Here is a 14,081-nt window from a genome sequence, read left to right on the forward strand (position 1 = left end):
TAAAACATTTTTTCAAAGTTAGTCATCAAGCTTTCATTCTAATTTTATTAAACAATGCATTTGTTTATTATTTCGAGACATTTTTTAAATAAAATTGTATTTTCAGGACCCGTGGATAAAATACTATCAGCTACTATTCTGTATCCATTCAGTCGCGTGACTTATTGCGCTTATTTAGTCCATCCGATTGCAATAAGAGTGATGGTTATGTACATGGATAGTCCTCTACATCTTGGCAGTGTTATAACAGTGATAATATATTTAGGTCAGATGATGTTATCCTACATTTTATCTTTCTTCGTATCGGTAGCATTCGAAGCGCCTATTGTTTCTTTATTAAGAATTATAACTAAAGTATTCACTTTAAGGAAACCACCGACTCATAACAATAATGATCACGTTTCAGTCACGTATCGTACTTAATTAGACTTGTAAGAAAAAAAATGGTTGTATATATTTATTTTTTTACATTAGTAAGTAAGAAATTTGTTATGTACATGTACTACGTCCAAAAATAGTCTTATTTTTTATTTTTATGGATTCATACAGACTAATACTCTTATTTGCTTAAAATTTTCCAGTTCACAGAAAAAAACAAAAATTGCTTGTGAGCAGCTTTAGTGAATAAGATGCTGTTTAGAACTAAGAAGATGAAATGTATGAGTTGGTACATTAGTGTTATGAATCTACGCTATTAATCTTTTGGAATATACAGCGTGTCTCACTCTCATTATCAGTTTGACATTTTTTTTACTAATTATAATCTTCACTGTAATGTAATGTAATGAGGGGCACAGCGGGCCAGATTTTTTTTTAAAAATAATACAGAGCAATAATTAAGACCAGAATCTACCCTTATATCTACTGTTCATTGATTATAAACAAGCTTAAGATACAAAAGAAAGGATAAAATGTTTAGGTGTCCCCAGATAACTAATAATAAAGGTAAAACTGACTGAATAGAACTGAGACCAAAGTATTTTCAAAAGGAAAACTACCAGAAAGTTTTCCAGAAAAAAGAAGGCTGAAGCAGGGGGACCCCTTATCTATTCCAATTTTCAACCTCACATTGTAGGTAATTATAAGGTTTGATCTATCACCCAAAGCATAAAAATTTTAGCATCTGCAGACGATATTGTATTACTAGCCCAGTGGGAATCGGAAAAAGTCTATAGTAGATATGAAAACTGATTAAAAAGATACTGCTTTAGTCGAATGGCGAAGACTAAAGAGACTGAAATTCAATGGCAAAGTAAGAATCAGGTGGAAAAACGAAAATATCATTTTGAAAAAGTTGAGTCCTTCGACTATCTAGGTGTTGTGATTACGAATATGGATGATTAGACAAAAGAACTAGAAAATCGGATAGCAAATGGTAATAGAATACTAGGGCCCTTAAATAATATTCTCAAATCAAAAGTAATCTCCAAAGCGACAAAGATAAGATTGTACAAAACAATGATTAGACCGACTGTATTGTAAGGTTATGAGTCCTGAAAAAATAGACGCGAGGGAGAGAAAAGTACCCTGGAATGTGAAAATGAGCAACGAATCATGAAAAAGAAGAAATGTTGACAGCGAGCTAGGTGGTTGGAACATGTGTGCAGAATGGATATAAATAGAATTGCCAACAGACCACCAATGGAGGAAGGCGCATGCCGAAAAAGAAATGGATAGGAGATGTAACATCAGGTTAGAGGAGAGTGGAAATAACTGAGTCAAGAGAAAGAACAGATGACAGAAACGGATGCAGAGGTGAAGTGAAAAGAGTAGAGGAAAACCAAAACAGAGCTTAAAGATTTTGAAATGTATATTCTCTAGATTTTTTAATTGTGAAGTAATTAATGAAGTGCTGTGCTCTTTACTTTAGTGTACCTTTAGGGTTTGCTACTTTCCTTTCATTGTGAAATGGTTGCCTGCTGCAATTTAAAATTACCAAAAAATCAGAGAATCCTATCAGAAATTTTTTAATAACAGATATCTTATTTAGAATGGCTTAAATAAGCTATTTTCAAAAATAAAAAAATGAAGATCTATTTCGAAAAAATGTTTGAAATAAACATACGATTTTGCCATAATTGTTTATAGATTTTCCTATCTTTTTATGTAGTTTTTGACAACCAAACTTCTTGATCAGTACTTTATTTTTAATATTCCCCCATAAATAATGAATATGCAAGTAAAAATTTGTAATTGAGAAATAAGAATTGGGAGAAACGGAAGAGATAAGACAGATAATAAAATAAGAATGAACAAAAAAATTTAAATTGGCATGGAAACTTTTACACCATGGAAACATAATTACTGATAATACCGAGAGTAACACAGAAAGTGATATCAAGAGAATGTGAGTTAAACCGAAAAGAGACATTAAGGAAAAGAACCGAAAAAGGCTAGATGAAATGAGAATTTTAACAGGATACACTAAAGAATGGAACCATTGAGTACAATATTCGAAATATTCGTTAGATACTTGAAAAGTAGAAGAAGGAAAGAAGACTCATTCTACACAGATTTGGCGCTTGTAAAAGGACATGAGAAGATATGTCAGCAAAACAAAGATTATTGTTCTATTGTTTTATTGTTCTTAAAATGTATTTCACAGTAAAATTATATTTACTTAAAATAAATTTTTACTTTAGTTAGTTTATCGTTGTTTGTTGATGCTGTTCACCAGAAATTGGATTTCGCATGAGATTTAGGGTGCGCATTAGTAAATAGGAGTTGGAGTAAGTAAGAATTCAAATTTTAACATAAATATACAGACGCATGGCATCTACTAAAATAATTGTAGGCGAAATTGTACCAGCGATGTCCCTTTTTTTCGTTCTCAAAATCTATCTTATAAAATTTTCGCAGTGTATTTAGATTTAAAAAGTGTTGTTAGGAGTTAGTCAGCGTTGTGCTACAGACACGTAAACATGTCCACCATTATTGATGCTCTCGCAAAATGTGATTCGTTTTCTACAAGCTGAAGGCGATAGTGCTGCAGAAATCCATCGTGTCGTGTGTATGGGGACAACTTCATGAATGATGGTGTTGTGCATGAATGGTGTCGAAAATTTAAAGATGGCCGTAATGATGTGCATGATGAAGGGGGCCAAGGACGTAAATCTGTCATTTCAATAATACTTGAAATCATTGGCGGCAACTTTCTTTGAAGAGGGTATTGAAAAGATTATTCACAGATATGACAAATATCTCAATCTCTTCGATGATTATGTCGAAAAGTAACCGTACGTGTACCAATCTTTTGGCAATAAAATTATTGTTTTATATGAATTGACGTTTATTTATAGCCTATCAGAGGTTGAAAAAAAACGGCCCTTGTAATTATTATCAATTTATTAATATATTTATTGTTTTAGTCAATTTTGTATCTTTACTCTCATTTGTGTTTTATAATTCATCTCCATCCCTTCCTTACGAAATTCTATGTGCAAACCAACTTCTCAAGAACAGTAAAAATATTAAAAGAATATCAACTCTTATATAAAAATATTGAGGGTTTATTGAATTGAAAACTAGCTACAAAAATAAGTTTGTTAGACTTTATTAGATAATATATTAGATATAAACTTAAACAGCTTGTATCAACATGAAATAAAAAAAATGGAAAACAATACTTATTCACTCCTCTCAAAAGCAATTTCAGTTACAGCTTCAACATGAAATGGTCCTTGTTTGACATAATCTGTTAACCTTTTTAACATATTCTCTTCAAACACAGTACTAGTTACCAGGCCTTTTACTATTTCGTATTTCATTTCTTTACATTCTTTGACAGTTTCTACATTTCTGTCCAAAAGATATTCGACGAGTCCTAGGGAAAATAATTAATAATTAGCTGAATTAAATTTACAAAAATTTATAGATAATGACCAGGGGCGCAACAACTTAACTCTCAAAGGGAGTGTCCAGTGAATTGTTTATAATGACTAAAAAAAGGTAGTCACATTGGTTTATTATAATTGAAATGGGCTTGTAGAATGTCGCTATATCTTATAAAAAATAATAAATTATTGAAAGAAAATCGAATAAGTTTGTTCTGATTGGACTTTATTAGGTTAGGAGGGGTCCACACCCCTGTTGTTGCGCTCCTGATAATGACTTATAGAATGATCCAAATATTGTAAATTTAAAAAAATGGCCACATATTATATGAATATGAATATAATGTAATTCAAATATCTCAATAAATATGTTGTTTTTAGATCGAATCGAATTTTGTATTAATACTCTGCTACAATAAAAAAAAATGATTGTTTCATTTATATAAATTCAAAAGGAACTTTTTTTTACTTGATACCTTAACATAAAATCTGAGTTAAGGGATTATTGAAACCAAGTTTAAACAACTACTTTCTTGTTTAATAAATAGTTTTTCTCAAAGTAGTGGACTCAGTTATTCAACTTTTGTTAACCAACCAAAACGATGAGACGGTTGTTGGTTAGATATAAAGAATTAAAATTTTGGTTATTAAGCAACAAAGTAGTTTTCATACAAAAAATATGGTCAACCATCATTGGTTAGCCCGAAGATACATTACAAGTTTTATATAAATTATTTTTCCATTAAAAGTATTTGATGAATGTATAGATAGTGCATCCATAAAGTAACACATTGAGGTCGATTTTGGATATAAAAACCTGAACTCCTAGTAAGAATTATTCTGCCCGGGTAATATTTATAATACTTGTCAAGGAGTTAATGATATAAAAATGATCAAATTTGTCCTCACCAACTTTATCGATGGTTCGTAATTTCTTACTGATTATGTCCCATATTTATTCAATCGTAGACAAAACTGGGGATCTTTGCATTCCCAGCAGAAGATTTTATTTATTTAATGACTTTATTTGGTTTACAATGAAACTCCTCATAATTCGAAGGTGTAATAATCAGAATGTTTATCGGAGATGAGTTCCAATGAAAAACGACGAGAGGAAATCAAAACCAGGATAAGGTATAAATAAAATGATGGATTTTATTAACATGGGAAATTTTATGGACACGTTAATTTATCAAGTTGTATATAAATTATTTCTTCATTAAAAGTATTTGATGAATATATAGATATTGCTAAGGGTGATCCATTTCCAATTTTTTTTTCGGTGCTCAAGCAAAATATTAATCTACATATAGAAAAAAAATCTCACCAAGTTTGAGCTCCTAATATCAATTTTAAGTACTTACAATTTAAATATAAAGTGTTACTAAATAAAATTTTTTTTCAAATTTCTTGAAGAATTTTTCCAGTAGTATATATAGGCAAGTATTCCGTAATTTCTTGCCATTATGAAACCTTTTTAAGTGATTCAAATATTACTTTTGAAATTGAAGGAAAAAAAATACAAATAACTACACTTATATGAAATCAACAATCATACTTGGTGACATAGAAACCCGTACACCAAGTAAATATTTTATATGGAAAATTTTTCACATTATACAGTTATGATGAGACATTAAATTTTTTCATCTCTATGAATTGAACATTCCTGTTTTTTATCATTTTCTTTACTGTTAGTACTGATCAAACTGACCTATTCCTATATCAGAATACAGAAGATGAGAGGAGCCAAAGGTACAGGTCTAAGAAGCAGGAAAACAGAGGGATGAGATTATCGTAGGAGTCGTTAAAGCACAGTTTTTGACAATTTTTTTCTCTCCTGTCGGTGAACCTGTGCGAGTGACACAAAAAAATTTGAAAAGATTTCGAACAGTATAAAATTTCCCACAATTTCCATCAAATTGATTTGCATTATTGTTAAAAGTGGGTATCAGAAATTAAGAAAAAAAATTTACATGGGTTTTATAAGATGAAATATTTGAATTTTAAGTACTTACAATTGATATTAAGAGCTCAAACTTGGATGTAGATTAATAGTTTGCTTGAGCCCCAAAAAAAATTTTTTTCTCGGAAATTAATCACCCTATAGTGCATCCATAAAGTAAAAGTAACACATATATATATATATATATATATATATATATATATATATATATATATATATATATATATATATATGAAGGAGTTCATATTATTAAAATGAACAAGTTTTCATTTCAATAGAGTTTGTCCTCAGCAACTTTATCGAAGGTTTGTAATTTCTTACAGATTATCTAATGTATGTAGGAATCCGCATACTCAGATTATTGTTTCCTGTCACCTCTCTCTCTCTATCTTGTATAGCCATTAGAGTTTTTAATGATTATGGCCCATATTTTTTCAGTCAGAGACAAAACCGGGGATCCTGTAGGACAAGGTAGGGATGAGAGTGAACCTGGTAGAGAGTACATCAAGGTTTGTCTGGTTATATGGAGCAAAGTATATCCAGCTAAGAAAATGGATTTTAAAGTGTTCTAAGATACGGAAAAAGATAAGGTTCCAATATTTTTCGATTTTTTGGATGTGTCGTAAGCATACGACATTCGCCTTGTCTACTAACAACCACCAGGGTCATGACTTAGCTCTGAAAACAATTAAAATCTGCTCATCATTGCAAGTGGCTACCATGTTCTGCAAAATATTGGCCTTGTTATTGAGAACAGATTTCTTACAGTTAATAACCCTTCTATGATAATCACATCCCTCTTTCTACTAAGTCTGGAATTACACAATATAGTGCCGATGCTAACACAATATTAGAAGCTTTCAATTTATTCTTATCACCGGAAATTAAAGATGTCATTTGTCTACATACAACTTAGGATGCTTCTAGATGTTATGATGTTTGGAATGGTAAGAATCCGAATAACCAGAAACAATGGACACCATTAGAACGTGACGATCCTGACTTTTGTGGGGTTCTAATAAAAGTAGGCGCGCTTCGATGTATGAAAGAATCCACTAAGGAAATGTGGACCACGAATACATCCATTTGTAGAGCATTTTTCACTGCTTCATTATCAATAACCATATTTGAAGAAATCTCAATTTTTTACGATTTGACGCAAATCTACTAGAGCAGAAAGAAAGGAGAATGACAAATTAGCTGCCGTAAGAGAAGTATGGAATCTTTTTGTTACCAATTGTAGAAAAAGTTTTGAGCCATATGACAATATTACTATTAACGAGCAGTTGGTTAGTTTTCATGAAAAGTGCCCTTTTAGGTAATAAATTAAATCAAAGCCAGGTCGATAAGGCATCAAAATATGGGCAGCTGCTGACATACAAACTTCTTATCTTTGCAATCTTCAAGTCTACACAGGAAAACTCCGTGGAAATTTATGAGAGAAAGGTACAACCATATCATGATACTGGGAGAGGAATAACTACTGACAATTTCTTCACAAGCGTCCCTTTAGCCAACTATTTATTATCTAAAAATCTAACCTCATTGGGAACTGTTCGGAAAAATAAACCTGATACTCCCGCAATCCTAAATTACACGTCTAGGCCAATCCACTCTTCTATTTTTGCTTTTACAAAGGATCTGACGATGGTTTCTTACATTCCCAAAAAGGAAAGAATGGTTCACGTTTTATCCAGTCAACATCTCATTTGGAAGAAGAAGAACTATGCCCGGCGACGTCTCTTCTTACTGCAACTAAGTGCTGACTTGAAATCATATTCTTAGCTGGGTTCTCTGAAGGAGATTTTGATAGCATGGGAATTTAAGAGTTAAATATTCATTATTGACAACTTTAAGTTTCACTAGCTTTTATAATTTTGATTATACTATTTTTTCCATCTTATTTCAATCTAAAAAAACTACCCAATTATCACTTTTATTTCATAACCAGCTATATCCTGGTTTATGAATTATTTAATTGATTGATTTGTTGCAAAACACATTCTATCACAATCCTATTGACTGTGTTCTTTGCATGGCAATTTTTTTATGAAAATATTTTTTACTGTCATAAATAATTTATTACTCTTCATTATTTATAATATTCCCTCGTCTAAAAATTTCACCATCAATATTTTCTACCACTATGTATCCCACAAGCATTAATACACAAATGACATAATTGAATTTTTAACAATAATGTTGGGCACCTTCGCTCACCTGGACAATTACGTATCTCTTCTTGTCCCCATTGTTGTATAGACATAGCTTGTAGAATTCCCAATCCAGAAAGTTTTATTTCGGTAAAAGGATTCTTGGCATATCTTACGATAACATCCATAGGATCGTCGTTTAACAAAGTAAACCATTTTCTCGTTATTTGGCTCACATTAGATTGGATGTCAGACACTCGAAGTAGATTTTCAATACATGTTAAGGCTCTTAGTTTAACATCAGTCGGATAAGATGATATTAATTTCATTATTGTTTTGATGGCGTATGTTATCTTGTTCCCTAAAAGAAACAGATCGTGTATATTGAATATTCTTAACAATTACTGAGAGTATTAAGAAAAATTAATGTCAACATCTGACTTTAAACTAACCTGTAGATTGTAAAGCACATTTTCCTTGATTAGTACGTCCTATTACTCCGAGAGTTTCTAGAGAAATTCCAACTATGATCAAATCGCTACTTTCAAGATTCGAAAATAACCTGTCGAATATTTTCGGATATTTTGATAATAATTCCATTGGTTTCCAATGGGCCATGTTTCCAAAAAATCTTAAAATACCTAAAAATTCATTCGATAAATTTTATTACTAATTTATAGGTAAACTATTGTGCCCTCATGTATACTGATTAATAATAATTGTGGAAATAAATGAGGTATTTCCCACAAAACGTAAATCATAATCTAGAATCCATGTCTTCTGATTTCCCTACCATATCCTTATACATTTCTTTCATACCTATATTTTTCATTCCACCTCTTTATAGCTCTATATCCCTATCCAGTACTTTCCCATCTTCTCGTTCCTCTTTCTAATCATATCCATTCTTCTCTGTCTCTCCCCTTTTCTCTACAAACCTTTCATATTTCTTGATACCTCTTCATCGCTCTACATCTCTCCATCCTTGACCACCTCTTTCTATCCATCTCCAATCCTGTTGCTCCATGTCTTTCATTCCTTACAATCTTTTTTGATGCCTCTTTATCATTCTATATCTCCCTTCATCCTCTTAACCTTTTTTTTTATCTATAACTCACATTAACTCTCTAAATCTCTCTCCAGTTGTCTATGCAGCTTGTATAAAATCATTAAATCAAGTAGTACTGTGCGTCACAAATAAAGGTGGAGCAGTGAAACATTATTATTCGGACAAATTAATTGAAAATAATATTGAGAAGTGATTGTTTTGATTTTATTTATCTATATAATACATATCTACATACCAGGTTCACAAAATTAAAGGTGGAGCAGTGAAAAATTTTTATTCGGTCAAATTAATTGAAAATAATATTGAGAAGTGATTATTTTGATTTTGTTTATCTATATAATACATATCTACATACCAGGTTCACAAAACTGTACAGACAATGGATCATTACTATCATCTATTAGAGAAAACAGCTTGCTCAATATTCCGTTTTGATCTAGGTAATTATAACCGTGACTGCTTAGTCCTAACTGCGTTAGGAGTTCTACAATATTCATTTTTAATAGAATATCATGGGTGTTGACTTCTTCTAAGATTTGAGTAACAATGCCTGTTGATTTTAACGTATCTAAATTTGATTCAGACTCCTTTGCAATATCAACAACCACCTAAAAGTAACTATGAAAGTATATCTTGTGAAATTGTTCACTAGTTATCAATAAAATAGTTATAAAGATCAAATAAGGTTGAAATGTAGCTGTAAGTATACAGTGGGAGAAAGTTCAGTACCTCCTTTGTCCTTTGAGATATTAATTTGAAAACTTCAGGGATTATATCCATTATTAGTCTTCACATTTTAACATTATTTACAATCATCCATAATGCTGTATCATATCAAAGTTATATTTTTTTTTTATTGAAACACCTTATATTTTATTGCTTATTTGGAACCAACTGAACTTTCCCATTATAATAATATGGGGTTGTGATTTGTTCTACAAGGTTACTTAAGAAGTTATAACCAATTTTCCATGAAAATAATTCAATACTTGTACAATGTAAGAGACATTTCAGAATGAGGATCTGTTGCAGCCAAATCATAATAGTAGTAAAAATTCTGGAAAATTAAATTATTAACAAATAATTGTGAGAATTTCAAAATCAACTTCAGTTAATTTCTGTTGCAAGTAAATGTGGTAAGGGTGCATTCTGTGTCGTCAAGATTATTTACACATCATAGTAGCTTAGTTTTTGGTTGCTGGAAATACTCCTTACAATTGTGTGTGAGTTTTCAGTAGCTGCCAGCAAAATATTAATGTAATTTTCTTCTGACACAAAAGTTTTTAATCATTCACTCTTTTTCTAACTAACTGAGCCCGCGCAAATCATATAAATCATTTCATCACTAGTGAAATTCATTTTTGACCTAGTTCAAATTTTTCAAAACATCAAAAAATGAATTAAACCGTTAAATCAAAAAGCATTAATACATTGTCATATCATTGTCAAATATTAATTTTTAATCAATAAATCATAGCTATCTCACAATTAATTGTCAAATGATTAGATATAGGAACATAATAATTGTTTTTCACAGAAACACAAAATATCTCAAGAACTAATAATTTTTGATAAAAAAAGAAGTATGTCAGTAGTACTTTTCCGATACTCACATAAAATACAGATTAATTTGAAAAAACCGAGAAAATAACGTATTAGTATTTTGATACACACTGTATCAGATTCAATGAACATTAACGAAATAAATAATTTTCCAGAATTTTCACTACTATTAGAATGCTTTGGACACAACAAATCTTCATTCTTAAATTTCTCTTACATTGTACAGGGTATTGAACTTGTTATGGTTTTTATGGAAAATTGGTTATAACTTTTTAAATACCTCACAGAACACATCACAACCCCATTTTATTGTAATGAGTTAAGTCGAGCTGATTTCAAAATATGCAATAAAATATAAGGAGTTTCATTTGAAAAAATGTAGCATTTTGGAACATCTTGGAAGATTGTAAATAATTTTAAAATGTGAAGAAGAATGATAATGATCTCTTAAATTTTCAAATTATATCTCAAACGACAAAGGAGGCACTGAAGTTTCCTTTCCTTTCCATTTGTTTCCAAGTAGAAATGAGTGCCACTCAAATGAAATGGAATAAAAATATACAAGACTTTCAAATCTGGTTTTCAAAATGTGATAAAAACTACAATAATAAACAAAAAGCAAGAAACAGAATAGAATAAAACAACTGTTGATGCAAACAAAACCTTGCAACAGAATTGTTGGTTATCTGAACTTAAGTAACCTGCATACCATTATCAATGAGTTTTTGATAAAGAATAATCATTAAAAGATTCCATAAAATCTTAATCTTAAGCAAACTTAATAAAGAATTTGGATATACTGGTTGCATGAATAAATAGAAATTAGTATATACAAAGTTAAATTATGTATGTCAATGTTCATTTATGTAAATAAGAAAACACTGTGATTAGTAATAAGGATGACAAGGTAAAATTCAACTTACCTCATATACCCTCAACCTTGTAAGTTCATTAACGGACATCACTTCATGTATTTCTTTGATCACATCTTGAGAAACGAGAGTTTTTAACCCCAAATCTGATAAACCAATATTAACAGTAATTTTTATAGCTTCTTTTGCTACTGCCAAATCATTGTCTCCAATACAATGAATTACACTGTTTAGCAAAGATATTCTTTTGCAAACGTTGATAAGACCTTCTTCCTTTGATATATTCCTCCAGACTTCTGTAAGGGCCATTATCTTAACACTCGAATAAGGGTGATGTAAAGATCTTTCTAAAGGCACATCATATTTATTTGTGGTTTTTCCTATTGTTAAATTGTTCATACATAATGTTAGAACTTCGCAAGCCAAATCAATTTGTTCTCTACAATGTATCAATACATGAAAATTATGGTGGATTATGCTACTTTTGAGTTTACTTACGGATTTGAGTCATTTAAACAATCAAAAACTAATGGAAGATCCAAGTTATCGGCAACTTTTGTGGCTTCCGATTGTGGAATGGATGTTAAATGTTCTTTTATTTCGTTTAATGTTGATATCCTTAAATCTTCCTGTAGAAGCTTTGATAGTTTATCTGTACACCATTCTTCGCGGGATGCCATTTTTAAAATGATTTGTTATTTATTTGAAATGTGACAATTGACAACTAACAATATCAACACTTAATTTTGCGTACACTAAATTATATTTCCTTCTAAAATCACCATCATGAGGAGAATTTTCTGGTGAAAAAATAATACGTTACGATAACGATTCGTGCTTTCTTATCTATAAATAATGTTTACCCAACTTTTTTGAATCATAAAAGGCAAATATTTTAATTTTATATTCTATTATGTATCATACAACAAAAGGGTTGAACCTTGTTGTACTTCAAATTTGAAGGTTGTTGTGGTTATTCTAATGGATTTTTTTTTCAGAATTTAATGTATCTCACTTTAATTAGTTATTTTTAAAAGTAGATCATGTGTTAGCTTTTATTTCAAAATATGCCACGAAGATGTTTAGAGTTCACTCATATATGCTTCAAACTATATAGTGGATCACCAAAGAATTACTGCAACGTTTGAATTTTACATAAAGTGAAATAAGTCGCGTGTGGAATCTTCATGTAACTATTAATGGAGCCTCATATGTTCATGGTGGAGGGCTACAATGTACCACATCTTCATCTGACGACCGTTACTTGTGTGTTAATATAAGGAGGAACATAACCTACTAAAGTTTTCGCATCAGTAGGTCATTGCATAACACAACTGACCAAGTCGTTTTAATTAAATTACAGCTAAATGGGGAACAGAGAGTAGAGGAATTGTACAGAACATATCTGGGTTAAAGTTTCTAGTAAACTGAATACCTTAGAGCATCCTATCAATTTACTTGATGAGGTAGAAGAATATATTCAAAATTGGATAAGTTAATCTCAAAATTGTATTCATTATTTCATCTAGAGTATGCCTGATAGAGCTAGAAGAGCCTCATTCGTGATAGGGATAGATGAGAAGTTGAATTTCTTATTCTCATTTTCGGGTAATTTTCAATTACTTATTCCAGATTGAACTTCGTTATCTTAAATGATAGCATCAGATACAAGTATATGGAAGTCTGGTGATCGGCCGATTTTTTTGAAATTTATGCCTCGAAACCAGCATTTCTGCTTGTGGTCATATCTTTGTAAGATGGAATGTCCTATAAAATGGAATCCAAAAATTATTATACGAGTTGTCTCAAGAAATACATTTTTGAAGCTAGCCAATCAAGAAAACAACTACTACAAAACTATGATGACCCAAAACAACAAAATATTTTCAAGTTTATTCATACTAAATTATAATATAGAATATTTTGAGAATACTTAAAACAAAAATATACGTCCAACAAAATGAAATTAAGTTGTCAGTTGTGGACAATACAAAAAATTAAACTGTTCTGATTATTTTATAATAATAGGTTCATTTTCGTAGCCGTATAGTACGTAGCCCTTACGAGAGCCTTAGAAGAATTGTCTCCTGCCTGACGTACCAGAGATACCATAAAACGCGAGCTATATAAGCACATACACCAACTGTGTGCATAATTGCTTGCGTAAATCTTAGCCTTTGGTAGTTCAGCTTCATATTTTCGTTACTCTGATTTCTGTGCGTTGTATCTTAAGTATAGCTGGAATTCTTTCCAAAGTCTTCAGCCATAGGTAATCCAGGTTGAGCTAAGGAAATTCGGTAATAATGTGATGTGTCTGAAAGTTTCAAATTTGTCTTATGAAGCAAAATACTAACAAGTGAACAAATTTTTACAGAGAGGTAGTCAAATTGAGGTACATTCAGATACATTCATTTCCGACGAAAAAATACTGAAACTGGTCCAATTGTTTCAAAATATGAGAATACATTATCTGTATAAGATTTTCACCTACTCGGTCCTCTGATAGTGATAGAATAATTGATAGAAAGGGTGATATTACATTTAAAAAGCTAGTTGTTGTATGGAGAGTTGTTCTAGTTTTGTTTCATGCTTATGATATCTACATTTTGAAATAACCCAGTAGAG

The 14,081-nt window shown here is 30.8% G+C and overlaps 2 protein-coding genes across 2 annotated transcripts in view; one reads left to right on the top strand and one right to left on the bottom strand.

Annotated features, from left to right (window-relative positions):
• The window catches only part of LOC130443355 (nose resistant to fluoxetine protein 6), a 52,829-nt gene extending 52,406 nt beyond the window's left edge, over positions 1-423 (top strand). Inside the window, exon 13 of the mRNA XM_056777927.1 lies at positions 107-423. Coding sequence (XP_056633905.1) covers positions 107-423 — 317 coding nt within the window. The remainder of the gene's footprint in view (positions 1-106) is intronic.
• A 2,907-nt stretch (positions 424-3,330) lies between these two features.
• LOC130443130 (26S proteasome non-ATPase regulatory subunit 5-like) lies at positions 3,331-12,208 on the bottom strand. The gene is made up of 6 exons (XM_056777611.1): positions 11,955-12,208; positions 11,508-11,895; positions 9,377-9,629; positions 8,405-8,593; positions 8,020-8,313; positions 3,331-3,823 (listed from the first exon to the last, which is right to left on the bottom strand). The coding sequence occupies exons 1-6, from the start codon at positions 12,134-12,136 to the stop codon at positions 3,627-3,629; spliced, it is 1,503 nt and encodes a 500-aa protein (XP_056633589.1). The 5' UTR covers positions 12,137-12,208; the 3' UTR covers positions 3,331-3,626.
• Positions 12,209-14,081: the final 1,873 nt, after the last annotated feature.

The sequence above is a fragment of the Diorhabda sublineata genome, chromosome 4, assembly GCF_026230105.1.
Source record: "Diorhabda sublineata isolate icDioSubl1.1 chromosome 4, icDioSubl1.1, whole genome shotgun sequence".
In the NCBI taxonomy this organism is placed as follows: domain Eukaryota; kingdom Metazoa; phylum Arthropoda; class Insecta; order Coleoptera; family Chrysomelidae; genus Diorhabda; species Diorhabda sublineata.

What these genes read in the sequence shown, in the direction of transcription:
- LOC130443130 (XM_056777611.1), bottom strand. Translation starts at nt 12,136, where the DNA reads ATGGCATCCCGCGAAGAATGGTGTACAGATAAACTATCAAAGCTTCTA. An exon ending in CAAGGTTGAGGGTATATGAG is followed by an intron (nt 9,630 to 11,507) that starts GTAAGTTGAATT and finishes AGTTACTTTTAG; the next exon opens with GTGGTTGTTGATATTGCAAA. An exon ending in AGAGATACGTAATTGTCCAG is followed by an intron (nt 3,824 to 8,019) that starts GTGAGCGAAGGT and finishes TATTTTCCCTAG; the next exon opens with GACTCGTCGAATATCTTTTG.